This window comes from Schistocerca cancellata, chromosome 2 (genome assembly GCF_023864275.1).
Source record: "Schistocerca cancellata isolate TAMUIC-IGC-003103 chromosome 2, iqSchCanc2.1, whole genome shotgun sequence".
NCBI lineage: Eukaryota > Metazoa > Arthropoda > Insecta > Orthoptera > Acrididae > Schistocerca > Schistocerca cancellata.
The window spans coordinates 381093242-381111108 of NC_064627.1; the positions used below are offsets into that span (position 1 = coordinate 381093242).

General features: G+C 38.6%; 1 protein-coding gene across 2 annotated transcripts; it reads right to left on the reverse strand.

Annotated features, from left to right (window-relative positions):
• Positions 1 to 259: 259 nt before the first annotated feature.
• On the reverse strand, positions 260 to 16432 carry LOC126161781 (transcription elongation factor S-II). 2 transcript variants are annotated; one of them, XM_049917850.1, is made up of 6 exons: positions 16247 to 16432; positions 14402 to 14579; positions 14116 to 14325; positions 13832 to 14040; positions 3188 to 3334; positions 260 to 1463 (listed from the first exon to the last, which is right to left on the reverse strand). In XM_049917850.1, the coding sequence occupies exons 1-6, from the start codon at positions 16313 to 16315 to the stop codon at positions 1383 to 1385; spliced, it is 894 nt and encodes a 297-aa protein (XP_049773807.1). In that variant the 5' UTR covers positions 16316 to 16432; the 3' UTR covers positions 260 to 1382. The 2 variants fall into 2 exon arrangements, with proteins under 2 accessions (XP_049773807.1, XP_049773809.1); XM_049917852.1 differs by lacking the exon at positions 16247 to 16432 and adding an exon at positions 15267 to 15918.
• Positions 16433 to 17867: the final 1435 nt, after the last annotated feature.

Genomic DNA, 17867 nt, shown 5'->3' on the forward strand with positions numbered 1-17867 from the left:
AAATAAGTGTTTGAAGCACAGACCTTGAAGTTTATATTTAACTAACACATTAGCGCTGATGTCACAGAACTTGGCATTAAATTGTATAGAAATTGATAATGTGATACGGAGTTCAATGAGCTGATAGCAAACAAAAGTGCACAAGGTACTGAAAACTCAGTTAACCCACTCTATGTAATATTATTTGTAATAGCTAACACAACTACATGTCATTCTCAATATTATACAGTGTGTCTGATACATTGCTCACAAGTTCATCTTGGGATTAAAACAATGTATGTAAAAATTTTTATTAAAACATAATTGTCATCAATGAGTACACAAAAAAGCAACATCTGTATTTACATCAAAAGCATGATTTCTGATCAAAATGTATCCAAGACCACAAACTGGTGCACACCTACTGTAGCACCAAGACCTCCAAGGATCTCCAATTTCAACAGATTTATCTTAATTTATTGTTACTACAATAAATGTAATGACTTTATAACATTAATATTCACTCAAAACACACACAAAAGATTATAGACAAAGCTCTACCTGGTATAGAAATACCAGCTACAGAAATGAGAACAACTGTTTGAATGGAAAAGTAGAAGCATAAATTCCCAGAATTTTCCTTTTACTTTTCAAGAAGAATAATGCTGAATGGGGAGGGAGGGAGGGAGGGAGCGAGCGAGGAAGGGTGGGAGAGAGGAAGGAGGGTGGAGAAATGAAATGGAAGATTATTAAGTTACCACCAAACATCAAAAACAAAACAAAAAATCGGAAAAGCAAATAATAAATGTGAAAGTGTACAGTAAACCTGTCTTACTGCATGTCATCAGTATTCATTAACCCTAAAGTGTCTTGGTCTACAAGAATCACATTCTTGATACATTTAAACGAGTGCAGAATTGTTTATGAAGCTACCCAATCTCACCACTGCATTACTTATACGACGACTTATGAAAACAAAAAGCAACCTGATGCTGCAAACATATATCATATTTGGAATTCTTTTTTACACAATTACAAGTTTATAGAATGCTTCCGATAGCTTACACACCACTGTGAAACATTTATGCAACAGATGTACGACCTGATGACAAGTGAATATCAATCACTGGTGGAATATTTGTTTATAATTTATATTGATTCTGGACAGTTTTGATCAGTATCATGAACGTGTCATGTGAATCTAGCACCACACAACCCCCAAATGAAGTTAAATTTGTACAATCATCTTACACTGTTTAAGTCTTATCATGTAAGCAATAAAATGGAGACATTAACATACTGAAGGATAATGAACACACATTTTAGCTTCAAGTTATAGGTCTCTAACATTTGTGGGCAATTAACATGCGAACATTTCAAGTAGTTTTACTGTGGGAGATCTTTTAACAAAATTTCCACCTGTTTCCACATTCATTACACATCACAAATGTTGTCATAGGTTCATCAGCACTCCTTGTCTGAACCTGAAAAATACAGAATAAGAAACCTGTTAGATCTATGTATTATATGGTCTAAACAATTTTATCTTTATTAAGCTGGCAACTGGGCCACACACGCCTGCAAACATCCACAAACCAGTGCCTAAAAAAACAAATCTCAGCTGCTGTAACCTTATACAGTGAGCGCGCATAATTAAACAGTGCGCACCTCCATGGGTGGCCTACAGAGGCTGCCTCACATTGGCACAGATGGCGCAGGCGGCACTGCGCTGGGCTGTGTGCGAAACAGCCATATATAAGCCAGTGCAGTGGGTCCTCATAAGCAAAAGTTTAGCTTTTCCACCACATTTCTATATCACATGGACTGCTAAGATTACAATTGTAATACGGTTATGTATTACCATCAACCTGATATACACTATGTGACCAAAGGTATCCGGACACCCCAAAAACATTTGTTTTTCATATTAGGTGCATTGTCCTGCCACCTACTGCCAGATAATCCATATCAGCAACCTCAATAATCATTAGAGCAGAATGGGATGCTCCGCGGAACTCACAGACTTCGAACTTGGTTAGGCGATTGGGTGCCACTTGTGTCATACGTTTGTATGCGAGATTTCCACACTCCTAGACAACCCTAGGTCCACTGTTTCCGATGTAATAGTGAAGTGATACGTACAGCACAAAAGCTTGCAGGCCAGCCTCATCTGCTGACTGACAGAGACTGCCGACAGTTGAAGAGGGTCATAATATGTAATAGGCCGACGTCTATCCATTACACAGGAATTCCAAACTGCATCAGGATCCACTGCAAGTGCTTTGACAGTTATGCGGGAGGTGAGAAAACTTGGATTTCACGGTCAAGCGGTTGCTCATAAGCCACACATCACGCCAGTAAATGCCAAATGACGCCTTGCTTGGTGTAAGGAACATAAACACTGGACGATTGAACAGTGGAAAAACATTGTGTGGAGTGATGAATCACAGTACACAATGAGGCGACCCAATGGCAGAGTGTGGGTACGGTGAATGCCCAGTGAACATCATCTGACAATGTGTGTAGTGCCAACAGTAAAATTCGGAGGCGGTGGCGTTATGGTGTGGTTGTGTTTTTCATGGAGGGGGTTTGCACCCCTTGTTGTTTTGCATGGCACTATTACAGCACAAGCCCACATTGATGTTTTAAGTACCTTCTTGCTTCCTACTGTTGAAGAGCAATTCGGGGATGGCGGTTGCATCTTTGAACACGATCGAGCACCTGCTCATAATGCACGGCCTGTGGCGGAGTGGTTACACGACAATAACACCCCTGTAATGGACTAGCCTGCACTGAGTCCTGACCTGAATCCTATAGAACACATATGGGATGATTTGGAACGCTAACTTCCTGCCAGGCCTCACTGACCGACATACATTGATACCTCTCCTCAGTGCAGCACTCCGTGTAGAATGGGCTGCCATTCCCCAAGAAATCTTCCAGCACATGACTGTATGTATGCCTGCGAGAGAGGAAGCTGTCATCAAGGCTAAAGGTGGGCCAACATCATATTGAATTTCAACATTACCAATGGAGGGTGCCACGAACTTTTAAGTCATTTTCAGCCAGGTGTCCAGATACTTTTGATTACATAGTGTAGGTGCAGCTTACTAAAGGAGAAAAATGGTTCAGATTCAAATTGTTACTACTTGTTCACTCTTATTAAAAGTAAATTTTTAATAAAATAAATTGCACTAGAGTTGATTACCTGGTTATATGTACAATTCCTTTTCTTGCACTTGCCACATTTCAACAAGTCTGTCTTTGTTCCCTGGACAGTAGCCAGCTGGGCATCATTGATAGACTCCTTCAAGAACTTGTTCCTTAAGCTCTTCATCTCATCACTTGCCATTTCCTTCAAAAATTTAAGAATAGCTGTGCTTGAGGTGCACTAATTGGTTCAAGTTTTAAAGCTGTTACAAATGACTTTCGAAGTTGAAGCTGTAATTAATGGTTGCACCTCTGGTCCTGTTTTCATTAATATGATAGGCATTGTGCGTAACTACAAATGGCAGTTACCCACAATGTGTTTCAAATTTAATTAGTTTCTCTCTCAACTGAATACAAATATAATTCACAATCTCATGTAAAAAAAAAAAAAAAAAGAGAGATCACGCAGGTAAGTGCTTATTTAAATATGAATGGCTGGTATGTCAAACATCTAGTGCCCATCACAAAAATATAACAATTTGGTCACTTACATGAAAACTCAGTGTCACACAAAAGAATACTAGAGGAAAATCATCATCATCATTCGTTGTTACATAAAGGCCTCCTCTATACTTACCTAATTCATTACAATCTTCAGCTATATGCATTACTGTTGCCTCTGCATATTTTCTGATGTTATCTAATTTCCCTACCATTACATATGTCTTGGAATATCACAAAGAATTTTCTTGGTCTATCTACCATCCATTCATTCCCCTCGTTGTAGGTTCCATTCAAGTTTGTTCCCTGATCCATTTGTTTACTTTGCTATCTCTCCTGGTAATTCTCAGTATTTATCTCTCCATTGCTTGCTGAACAACACCCAGTTTTTGAATGGTTTTCATACTAAAAGTCTTTGTTCAGTGGAATAACTGAAAACTGGTAAGATAAATTAACTGCCAACTTTCTATTCCAGATGGCTCAGAATCTTCATTGTATAGAACCTGTTTAGTTTATTAAAAGCACTCCAGATTATTTTTACCCTTGTGTTCATTTCTTTTTACATTTGTCTAGTCACTATTGTCCACTGCCATTAATACAAAACATCTTTAACAGTCTCTACAGCTTTTATTTGTACAATGTCCTTCTCAATGTATTGGTTATGCAATATTTTAGTCTCATTATAATTGATTTTCAGGACACTCGCTCAAACTTGCGCTAAGTTATTTGATTCATTATATAAGTTTATCTAGAGGCAAAGAGTACAGTGCCATCTGCAAAATGTAGCTGCTTCAAATACATTCCCTGAACACATATTCCATCTTCTTCTTCCTAATTTATGGAACTGAAAATTTCTTCCAGGGATGCTGAGAGCTGTTTTCGTGATACATAATTTCCTTGTGTGACTCCTCTTTTAACTCTTTAATTACTCACTATTCTGATGGGAGTCTTATGGAAGGTGTCTCATTGTTGTATACATTGTGTAATATACAGTTACTAACAAATACTGAATCAGGGTCTTGTTTCTTGAGGACTGTTAGTGTAGATTCACTTGACACACAGTCAAAAACATTTCAAACTCTATGAATACGAGGCAAGTGATAATTCATACTCACTGTTGTCTCTGTAATTTCATTCATGATATGCAAACAGCAGCTGTGCTATAGCCACTTCTTAGGTCTGCTTTTACCATAACCTGATTAAAGTTTTTTTCTGTATGCTTGATGATAATTTTATCGAATATCTTTGACATTACAGAAAAGAGATTAATAAATGTATTTTTTATGCCTTTCCTGTCTACTTTTTTGTGAAGCAGAACAATGACATCAGTGTTCAATTGTGGGCAACTGTCTTGTTTTACAGTCGTCTTATAAATAATTTGGCAAGATTTTTTCTCTCGTGTTACTTCTATTCTTAATAATTACTACTAAATACTAAAATCTTCAAGTTTCTTTTCTTTCTTCATACCCACTAATGGCTTTATATAGTTCATCTAAGATTACTTCTGGGATGTAATTATTTACTTCAAGCTGTTTCAAATCTGGCCCATGGGGCAAGGGCACATGCAGCTCTTTCAAGAAGCAGGCGTAAGTGGTAGGCTGCCCAATTTTACAGCATTTGTGTCTTGTTTTGTTGCACACAGACATCTCAAATTGTTCAGCACATTTGACAGATGACAACACTTAATTCCAGAATACTCCTTGGTCATTCCAGCACATACCGTTACTTTGAGTGATCAGTTTATAAACAACTATACTTTGTAGAAAAGACAGCAGTAATGACAATCTCCAGAAGCAGCACTTTGCCATTCTCTTTCCTGGAAAGGAAAATTCTTTTTTGTTAAAAACGTGATTGTCTCAGTGCCTTGTGTGCCACAAAATATTTAAAACAAAAAAGAATTACAATATTGAGCATTGCTATGTCCTTCACACGATACAGCATGATGAGCATCACTACATGTCTCTTTGCATGACACAGCGTGATAAGCTGGACAGCAATGTAAGCAAGCAACTCATTGCTGCACTGGAGGGCAAAGTACAGCAACAGAGAAAACTGAGGTAGAGAAAATTTACACACAAAATTTCTGCATATTCTTCAAAAGCATACACTTGGATTATCAGATGAGTTCCATAAATTAATTTTAGATCACCAAAATGGAGGAACATTCAATTGGGATACCTATGTGTACATTACATGTGGTAAAAATGAACATTCTTGGCAAATAATTTTTAACATGTTCAAACATTATGGGTTATGTCAAAGAAAACAATTTATTGAGAAACAGCCAACACAAATACAAAAAAAAATTGTTCTTTTGAACCACAACTACATCTTTATTCTCACAAAGTAATGAGTGCTATTGACAGCGGATGTTAAATTAATTCCAAACTTTCAGATTTACAGAAGACTTTAAACACTGTTCATCACAAGTGACTTCTAATCAAATTGCATGCCTATGGAGCATCATCTCAGTTGTGTGACTGGACTTGTGATTTCCTTTCAGAAGGTAACAGTTTGTAGAAATCGATGGAAAGTCATCGAATAAAACAGAAGTAATATCTGGTATTCCCCAAGGAAGTGTTATAGGCCCTCTGCTGTTCCTGATAAATTTAGGAGACAACCTGAGCAGCAGATTAGAGATGTTGCTGTCGTTTACCATGTTGCCATGATCAAAACATATGGCAAAACAATTTAGACAACATATCTGTATTGTGCAAAAAGCAGCAATTGACTCCAGATAATGAAAAGTGTGAAGTCACCCACATGAATACTAAAAGGAATCCACAACATTTCAGTTGCAGGATAAAACACACTAATTAAAGGCTGTAAATTGGACTAAATACTTAGGGATTACAATTACAAATAACTTAAATTGGAACGATCACATAGATAATGTTGTGGGGAAGACACACCAAAGATTGCGATTAACTGACAGAAAATTTAGAAAATGCAAAAGATCTACTAAAAAGACTGCTTACACTACATTTGTCCACATGACTGACATCAAAAAAGTTCAAAGAATGACAGCTTTCTTTTTTTGTATTATCGTCAAACAGGCAGGAGAGTGTAATGGATATGATATGCAAATTAGGGTGGCAATCATTAAAACAAAAGCATTTTTCATTGCACCATGACCTTCTCAAGGATTTTCAATCAGCAACTTTGTCCTCAGTGTGTGAAAATATTTTGTTGGCATCTATTTACATAGGAAGGTATGATCATCATAATAAAACAAGAGAAATCAGAGCTCGCATGGAAAGATTTAAGATTTCACTTTGCCATGCATTGTTCGAGAGTGGAATGGTAGAGAAATAGGTTGACGGTGGTTCGATGAACCCTCTGTCCGGCACTCAATTGTGAATTGCACAATAGTCATGTAGATGTCAATGTACACGTATATCAATGAACTGTCTTTAATGAGTAGTTTGCAACTCCAAAAATAACAAATATTTTAGACATCCTTTCTACAAATAGGCCTTGTCTCAAGGCTGTATCTTCAGAGACAGAAATTAAAAATATAGTGACAAGTCACCAGAGACAAAAAGTTTATCAAAACACTACAAGAGCATATATTTTTGGTACATCTGTAAAAGATGAAATGAATATGTTTAGTTCATTTGTGACACACACAGAAGAGTTGTGCATAGCTGAAACACATCATAAACTGCAGTCGAAATAAATATGAACCAAGTAATGTAACAACAAATGGCAGAACCAATCTTGATTTAACAGTAATATTTAGACAATGTTGACAAGAGAAAGTGAGTGACATATTTCCACTTCGAACGAGAATTAACAAACAATACTTGATGACAACTTTTGCCTCTGTATGATGATCTGTGCAATAAGCCTACAACAATATCCAGTCAGATCTTGATCTCGGTTCACGCTCTTTTAGAAATTTGTAGGAAATCCTTAGATTGAAACTCTCCACCTAATCTCTCATACGTATCTCTGGCAGCAAAACAGAAGAAAATGTGCATGAGAATGAGATACAAAAGTTCTGTAATTCAAAACACGTTCACGCACAAGGTCCTTACTTCTGTACCATTATTTGATGGACGCAAAAAGTCACAGATAAGTGATACCATATTAAAAAAAAAAAAAATTGTAACTACTCAATATAAACAAAGTCCTAGACCCTGAAACACCTGTTTCTAGCAAAAACATTGTTGACACCTATTTCTTGCAGGTTTCTAGAGCATATCCAAAGGCTGAACATAATGTAGTCTCCGCATCACACATTTTCATACCAAGGCATTGGCAACATCAGTGAGGGATTTGACTGGTACTGTGGCAGACTACCTGCAGTAAGAATGCCAGACTGAACCCAACCGGTGACCCTGCCAGACGGTAACGGTGTTTGTCTCCACCCATTTATGCAAATGAAACTCTGCACTATCATATACTGTCTATGAATATTTGTACCCTACAAGTAGTGATCTCGACGTGAGAATGTTAGCTTCGCTTGCACACAGCACGAGTACAGAAAAACCATGAGACACAAATGGCAGCAATCCACAAAGCATGAACGTCAACTGCCCGCCACCATCCCACCATCAAATGAAAATTTGGAGCAGTTGAGAGCACAGCTACTACAGTTACATCAGTTCCAACTATACAATCCATCATCAGCTATGAGACAAGTAACAATAGTGTACCAGTAGTACGAATTCCTCTGCGATTTAGAGCAAATGACTAGGAGGCGGTCATTGCCATATGCAAGAAGTATCACGGAGAGGCAGCACAGTGCCTGCAATGGTCAAAGACCAAATCTTCACTACATACACTGATGACTGATGTTCACATTTTCACAACTCTGAAACAACTGTTATCTTGTTTAACTGAATCATCTGAATTTCATTGTTCAGTTCATGACCAACATTTGGAACATAACTGGAGACAAAAATATGGCCGCTTATACACTGTCCAGAGTAGGTGCCTATTTCAGCCAACAGATTTCAATGAAATGGGAACTGCACATGATAACATTGCAGAACTGAAGGACATGTTGCAAAAAATACTGGCCTTTCAGTTGTGGCATGTGCCACTGCCAGGTGATGGCATAGCAATTTACTGTGATGAAGCCCCAGACCAGCCACTACTGTATGTAACAGCATCATCACAGCATATTCGAGTCTCTGCATGGAGTACATCATCCTAACATTTGCGCTTCAAAGACGCTAGTAACACAACACTTTATATGGCCTCGTGTGCAGAAAGGTTCCCACTCATGGACCCATAAATATGCCCAGGGCCACAAAGGCACAGTGATAAACTATGTACAGGCACAGATCACAAACTTTGCGATCAATGCAAGTTTGGCACTGATGGCTGCATATCTCATCATCCACCTAACAGTTTCATCAGGTAGCCCTAAGTATTACTACTGCAAGCACAGACTGCAGAGAACGTGTCACATGATTTTACAGCATTTCGGCTGTCTGGAAAAGGCGACATCTGATCACGGTCGCCAATGGGAGACAGGTGTGTTCCATACAATAGCACGGATGTATTGCAGTAACCTAGAAAGAATGACACAATATCACACAGTTTTTAGTAGCATGGTAGAATGCTTCATCATTTGCTTAAGGCTGCCATCACATGTTACACCACAGGGCCTTGGGTGGACATATTCCTGCTAGTACTGCTCCAACTGCACAGTGTGCTGCAGGACTACCAGCCATCTGTGGCAGAGCTTGTGTATGATGAGCCTCTGCAGTTGAAAGGTGATTCCTCGTGATGATGATGATGATGATGATGATGATGATGTTTGGCTTGTGGGGTGCTCAACTTCGCGGTTATCAGCTCCCAACCTTTGCTCAGTAGAATATCACCACTTTCAGGAATGATGATGAAATGATGAAGACAACTCAAACACCCAGTCATCTCGAGGCACGTGAAAATCCCTGACCCTGCGGGGAATTGAACCCAGGACCCCGTGCTTGGGAAGCGATTTCTCGCTTGCCTGCAACACCTGTCCACTAAACATCAGGACTCATGCCAGACTCCCAGAAAAGATGGAAGAGTTGTGATCAACACGTCCCTCATGCATCAACAAACAGACACTTCTCTTTAGGCTCATAATGTAATACTTTGGAGCCACATCGCCAGTGACCCTACCTAGTTATGGAACAGGTCAATACGACAGACTCTCCAGCTAAAAAAGGAAAGGAAGTCATGTCCATCGAGCAATGTAAGCCAGCGTACTCGAGTGCCGAAGACGTCACTGAACTGTCAGCCACTACTGCACAGACTTGCACCCAACCATTAAACTCTGTCAACTCAGATGGCGGCCGCCATACACCCAGACACAAGTGCTACAACGTTCCAGATGTCACGAGAAATAGTCACATCTGTGATGTTGTCATAAGGATGATGAGAAGGTTCTGCCTGGACCCACAGACATTTCAAAAACTGGCAACTGTCATTTACTTCTCCCAACAGGGGCAGGGGTGTGGCTGTCTAAGTGCCACAGACTTCATGCTGGCTAAACAGCAGCTTTGGGACAAAGTACTGTGGCAGACTAACTGGGATAACATGGCCAGTGTAAACCTCGTGACCATGCCAGGTGGCATCTGCACACACTACTCTGTATCCAATTATGCAAATAACTGCCTATGCTACTGCATATCATTCAAGTGTATTTGTAGCCCCACAAAATTAACGATACTACCATGTGCTGTGCATCATCCACACTGGTGGTTACAACTGCTGGCTGCCAACAACTGTCGGCAGATTTCCATACAGTTTTTCATTGTGGAAACTATTAAAAGCATCTTGCATTGAAGGTAATGATAACTCTGAGCTTCTGCAAAATTTCACCTACCTTGGGGATTTGCATTCTTTTAAATTTGGCATTTTTTTTTCATTGTTTTTGCAATAGTGCTATGACCTTTATTGTGTACCACAGGAGATATCATTAATCTATCTGGAATACATCTCTTGTCATCAATATTATTTCTTTTAATTCGAACCACACTTGGTCTATGCTTACATAGTCAGGCTGGAAGAAGTGGTGACTGTCTTGTATGAGGGCATCAACCTAATTTTTATCTGCATTTTTTTTTAAAGGTGTATTTTGTTTTTATTTTTGGTGGGTTTGGATGTTACAGTATTGATTCTCACTATAACAACCCTACAGTTACCACCCCTGTATTTGTCACGATAGTCTCTATTTGCTCTGGACTATTTGTTGCTAAGAAGTTCAATCCATAGGAGGAGTATCACAACACAGATGGCCCATTAATTGCTGCACTAATGAACGTTGCAGGTGAACAAAGGGAAGATCCAACATTGCTGGAGACCACAGAGGCATTAGAGGTGTCAAAGAAGAATTCATATTAACAGTCAGCATTGACCGACTCCACAGTTGACTGGTTAGCGATGCTGCCTTTGGTGTGGAAGGTCATAGGTTCAGACTTTTGTGAAGCAGCAGGTCATGTACGAGGCCCACTCACAACTCATCAAATGAGGAGCTGCTTGAATAAAGAAACAGCAGAACCAACAGGATACATCACCTGGCATTAATGGCTACAGGGGCTGGTGACATGGTAATCACATGTCTCAAAATCACAGATCACTTCTCTTACTGCCTTGTAGGCAGCGGTTGCCCAGTCGAAATAGGCCCAAGGTCTAACCCATGAGTGGTGTTCATGTAAGGATGGAATATTCTACAAATGGAATTATGACTCAACAGGATGGAAATGATAGCTCTTCATCACAGCTCATTTATGTCCAGTCATACTGAAGTCGTTTCATGACACTCCAACAATGGGTCATTGAGATTTGCAAAGACCATTGATAGAATCAGAAACTGGTACCAGTAGCCAGGTCTCTGCCAATCTGTCAGATAGTATGTACACCATCATAAGGGATTCTAAAAATGGGAACATACACCTCAATTTCTACCAAGAAACCAGATAATTTCTCCTGCAATTGTTACATTTCACCAAACTGAAACCGACCTTTTGGTGTGATTTCTCAAGATGAGAAATGGAAATTCGCCAATAATAGTGAACACTGACTACCTTACTCAATGCAATGTCATCAAATCTGTACTAAATGTCATAGTTCCATAAATCACCAGATTACTAAAGGAAGAAGTAATGCACCCACAACTGTGTGCAAGGTAATACCTACATGAAAAATTTTTATGGCTACTTATAATCGCCATTCGCCTTCCAAAATATTAGAGATACACCATATCCACAGGTCTAGCCCCCCCCCCCCCCGAAATTGTTGTATGATGGACCCCCTTGCCACACACTCCAAGTTTCACATAGTGGTACTCCACTCTGAAATTGTGGATTGCTGTTTTGTAGTGATCAGGGACCACACAGTGTGTGGACTGTTTTTGTGTAGAGGTTATATAGTTGAATTCCAGTGGACAAGCAGGATACTGGTTTGAATTCTTAAGCCTGCACTTATTTAAGATTTGTGATATCTGGAATGTTCTCAGACTGACTTATTTACAGAATACTGTAATTTGTAACAACATTCTATGTGATAAATAGGGCCTCTGTCTGCTGATGTAGGCAGCTTAGCTCTGTGTGCACTTTAGTGTGTGCACAATAAACATGCTTTCAATGTGAAATGTTATTAGCTGCTGATGAACCTGTTCTCATAGGTAATAATTGATCCCCTAACTAAGGAAGCAAAGTTTTTCAAAGACTCAACTCAAGTCCTGGGAACTATGTTCAACTGAAACACAGCTCACCTTTTTCACACACTATACATAAGTGAAGATGTAGTTTCTGTTTCCCTAGATAATAGAAAGGGCATTGACACTGAACCATGACGACAAGTGATAACCAAGACATGGGCATATGGTATATCTTCTCACATATGTGCATTGTTTTAAGAATTTTTGATTAATACAACCCAGAATGAATCACATAGTCTCAACCAAAGTTAAAGCAGACTGTAAACTTCGGTTTACTGGTAGAATAGTGGGAAGTACAATCATCTACAAAGGAGACTGCTTAAAAATCATTCGAGTGACTGGTTCTAGAATATGGCCCAAGTGTGTGGGACTCATTTCAAATAGGACTAAGACAGGATATTGAACGTATACAGAGAAGCGTAACACGAATGGTCACAGGTTTGTTTGATCTGCGGGAGAGTGTCAGAGATGCAGAACTGCAAAACTCTTGAAGAGCGGCATAAAGTATCCCGAGAAAGTCTATAATGAAGTATCAAGAACCTGCTATAAATGACGATGCTAGAAATATACTACACCCCTACACATCACTCACATGCATTTCGTGAGAATAAGAGTAGAATAATTACTGCACACATAGAGGCATTTCAAACAATCATTCTTCCCGTGCCACATACATGAATGGAAAGGAAAGAAACCCTCATAATTGTTACATTGAGACATACCCTCTGCCATGCACCTCATGGTGGTTTGCAGAGTATAGATGTAGATATAGCATTTTACACTGAATGGTAAATATGTATTACAAAGAAAAGGTAACAACGAGATGTAAGGGAAGCTCTGAAGTTGTCAATATACATAAATGTACACAAAAAGTGTCAGAAGCATGCTCACAACACAAATTTCCCTTTACAAAAGTGTATCCCTTCAATGACTAAGGAAATGAAGAACAACTTGGGCAGTATCTCTACTGTGTACTCAGTACCAGTTCTACTCTAGTAATACACCTATCAGAAATGTGTCCTGTATACCTAATGGAATCATGTTGTCCATAGTTCAAATATATAGCACATTTAACAGTCATGTGCCCTACATATCAACAGACAATCAGTTTTCCATACAGCAAACCAGAAATATTCATGAAAAATAAGTTTGTTCATTCATATGCTATTAGAAAGAGAGAGAATTTTGTGCTTCCTGTTCACTGATGAAAATTGTATGCTGATTCCCAATTTTTGGGCATGAAAAACTTCAACATACTAAAAGACATGTAGATTTTGAACAAAAACATGTCTACCAAAACAAAGCTACATGATAACTCTGACACAGAAACATTACTACTTGGTGAAAGAACTCCAGAAGGACAAACTGACAATTTAAGTAGAATGTCTTCGATCATCAGCCATTATGTAATTTTTTGGCAAAAAGTGATTGACAACCGCAAAAATTGTACATTTCACAAAGCTCTGCCTCAACGTAAAAACTTGTTTTTACAATGAAAGCTGTCTTTTACAAATAACACAGTCTCCAATTTCTTACCTCTGCTGTCATTACAGCTAATTTATTGGCAGATATGACCCCCACAAGGAAATTCATCCTGAGGCCAGGATTTTTTACATCTTTTAGATTTGCAACCCTGCTACGTATTCTGTTTTTATATCGCATATCAGTGTTGCGAAACTCGTGAAAGACTGCTTCTTCTAGTTCCTCGGCGAGTTCTTCTGGAGTTGCACACCCCTCAGGTATTTCTGGAATTATTTTGGAAGTCAAATCATAAATTTTACGCTAAAACAAATAAATCCAGTAAATCAATAAGTACTTACCACCATCCCCTCTAATTGCCACAGCGAGCAATTCCCGACACTTTAGACGAACTGCATCAGTTGTATTTGAAGACACAGGAGGGAATGTCGTTGGAACAGGCTTCTTCTCCTTTTCTTTTTCCTTGTTTTCAGTCTCCTTAGGTTTCTCATCTTTCTCTTTTGTCTTTTTGGAACTGTTTCCCGAATCTTTACTGTTTGGTGTACTGGATCCTGGAAACCAACAGATGCTGTACTGAACGAACCCCAAAACTTTCATAATTCAAGAGCACATATATTATTTCCATACCTGAAAGAAACTTCTTCCAGTTTTTTATCAAAGTCTTTGAAAGACTTATCACTTCCTCATCTGTACTAGACTTTCGGAGGGCATTAACAGTCATACCAATCCTTGTCTTTGTCAAAACCTCCAAGTTCACTGGCAATTTCTGTAAGACTTTTAGTAAGTCTAAAGCTTGCTCCTGACCCTGGAATTAAATTACATACTTGCAACTTGTTGCACTTTAGAAAATAAAATGTGTTGGTAGCATCTCACATTTCCCAAATGAATTCATTTTAAGACATGAGGAAAATTATGCAGAAGTTAAAAAAAAAAAAAAAAAAAAAAAAGTGAGTAATGGGGAGGGGAGAGGAGGAGGGAGGAAGAGAGAGAACCACAGCAGTTTCCCATTACCTCATACAAGTTCTTCTCACTGCAGTAACACAACAGCTCAATCAACAAAATTATTTATACAATTTGCGACCATACAATATGTGTAAAATACACTCACTCTAATGTCATTTCTTGAGACAGCCAACAAATTTCCTTGTACCTATGTAATACCTACAGATTATGAAACCAACAGATTTCATTAACTAAATATTGGCATGAAGCTTGGAAACACAAAATAAAAATTTATCACAATTTCAAATTCATCATTTCTAAAGCCCAGTACCCTGCACAATTCATGCTACGAAGCACATAAGTTATGTTGTTTTGATGATATGATACTATTTCCCGAACTTACTTTTGCTAAGAATCTGTTGTAGACAGAACAACAGTTTTCTCTTATAATCTAATGGCACACATCAATTTTTGGTGCTTTTTATTCAATCATTTATTGATATCAATATGATTTACATTGTTTCACACTTAATAGTAGATACTACCGCACCTTGCATGGAGGACTTCATAATGGAAGAGCAGCTGTCGATGTGCCTATGTCTTTAACTGAGAATGAACAAAAACACAAATGGAAAACAACACACAAGGGGAAGAAGCATGCTCAATCAAGTGTACAGGCAGAATTAAAGGAAAATAACAAAACGAATACATTGCATCACAAGAAGGTAGGGATGAGGCTGATGAGACTAACAGCAATACTTAGTTTTATTTATTTATTGTGTAGGCCCCATCCTACAAACAGGCAGGTTCTTCAACATGAACTAGCAAACGGTACAGTCCTTCATACAAATATGTACAACTGAGCCTCGAATGGTGACTTGAGATCGTATATTAAGCTTATGCATTTATTAAGATTTGGATCAAATTATAGTATCTTGAGTATTATTAATGACTGGGTGGGCTATATACTTCTACACCAACTTTGTATTTTCGGTGACACATAAAACGCACAAACTCTTCTGGCAAAGGAATTCGTTTGGGAAAACTGCTATTGTTTGAACTTTATGTTTACATAACACATTTAATTCCAAATAAACTAAAAATCAAAATGTCTTGTTGGTCGACAACTTACTATTACAGCGCGGAACTGTTCGGTTTATTGAATGCAATGCAATTAAAAACGTACTTTTCTGAAATAAGATTGTCTACAACCTAATTCTTTTCTGCTATCTTCAAAACAATGAGCATTTTAAAAAAAATAAGTAACACTGTTATGGAAAACTCCCAATGTTATCAAACACAGACTTCGCGCCAAACAACTATACATATCATACAAGAAATCTATAAGGTCTTTCGATGTCACGATAATAACAATAATTTTTTTCATATGGAGGGGATTAATGCACTAAACCCAATGAGGGAGGTTCATAACAAAAACAGTGGCCCAACGCAAAATTGTGCGTGTGTATACATTAGCTATTTACGTTATTAATTACTGATAGGAATTTAACAGAAAAAGCAGGAACCCACAGTGCCATCTCCAGAAGTCATTTTATTAAGTGTCTTTTGAATTCTCAAAACTTCTTCTTCCACACTCATTTTTAGTCTTTATGCCTCCGTAAAACTGCTTCGCCAATACTTATATATTACCACCCACACACATTCAGCTTCTTCCCCACTAACTGTCTCTCTGCAACCGCTTCAGTTCAGAGACATTACAAATCGGTAGGCAAGCAACGAAAGATATTTATACAATCCTTTGTTTTCGACATATTTCCATGCATATTTCAGCGATAACAACCTACAGCCTGGGGACGATATGTATGTAAAATCCTACACTGAAGCCAAACTGAGGAACTACTACTTATTGATTTTTAGTTAACTAGATATGGGTATGTATAACTTGAACAATTACTGCTGCGGTGATTTATTAACTTGAGAGATTGAAGTCAGTTATTTCACCGTTGCTCATATGGTACTTTGTATAAGCTATGTTCAATAACAAATACATCGTCACAGTTTCGGAAAATGCTCTATGTGTAATTGTTTTTGAACAGATACGATAAAGTATTAGAAATATTGTGCAGAAGATTTCAAAATCATCGCAGAGAACCTCATTGTCCTCGTAAATGTAAAGGCCCGTCCACACCAAACGATCTGTCTGCGCAAATGTCTGGCACATCACATCTGCGCAGACAGATCGTTGCGTGTGGACAGAAGATTTGCACCAAACTGAGGTGTGTGCAAACCTGGAAGTTGGAGTTGGAGGTTTGAGCGAAAGCTCTCAAATCTGTGGGTTCAAACCGCATCTGCGCAGACAAGTTGGAGCGTGTGGACTGGAGATCGCCGCAAATCTGGCCCGAAACAGCTGTTTGCTCAGTCTAGTGTTTGTATTTGTGCGCACAGGGCATTAAAATGGCTGATACTCGTCAGTGTTCTCGAGAGTTTGTCAGTGAATTCATTGAAATATATAGAAACCACCCATGTTTGTGGAAGATTAAAAGTAAAGAATATAGTGACAGAGACAAAAAGACAGCACCATACAATGCTCTAATTGAAACATTGCGAGCAGTTGACGCCTCGGCAAACAGAATTTTAAAAAAAATTCTTTGCGAACTGTTTACCGAAAAGAGTTATCCAGAGTTCAGAAATCTAGAAGATCTGAAGTAGGAGTAGATCAAGTACACCAGGCAACGTTATGGTATTTTGATCTGCTTGGCTTTCTTAAGGTTCGCCCTTCAAATCTCGCAGTAAATTTACATGAGAAAACTGCTTTCGCTTTAGCAGCCACTGTCTACACCATTTTGACCGCTTTCTCTGTTTCCTGCGGTTGGTCTGAATGTTTTTTGCAACACAAGTTGCGAACACAGACCACAACAGAACTTCCTCCATTTCTATATTTCAAAATACCTGAATTAAATTTTTGACGTTTACGGGGAGCGCAGTCGCTTGCCACTGATATTTCTTTTGTACACCGACAGATGGTGGGCGAGTAGTAGATTGGGTTTTGTGTCGTGTGAACACACCACATTTGCAGCGATCTTTTGCATGTACAGACATTTGCGCCGATGTCTGCGCATACAGATCGTTGCGTGTGGACCGGGCTTAAGGGGCTCCGGAAAGGCTCAAAATCATGAAAAGTTTAATTTTT

Coding starts and splice junctions, on each gene's coding strand:
- LOC126161781 (XM_049917850.1), bottom strand. CDS start 16,315: ATGAGTGTGGAAGAAGAAGTTTTGAGAATTCAAAAGACACTTAATAAA. Junction 14,326..14,401: donor CTGGAAGAAGTTTCTTTCAG/GTATGGAAATAA, acceptor GTTGGTTTCCAG/GATCCAGTACACCAAACAGT. Junction 3,335..13,831: donor TAGCTGTAATGACAGCAGAG/GTAAGAAATTGG, acceptor AAATTTTTGAAG/GAAATGGCAAGTGATGAGAT.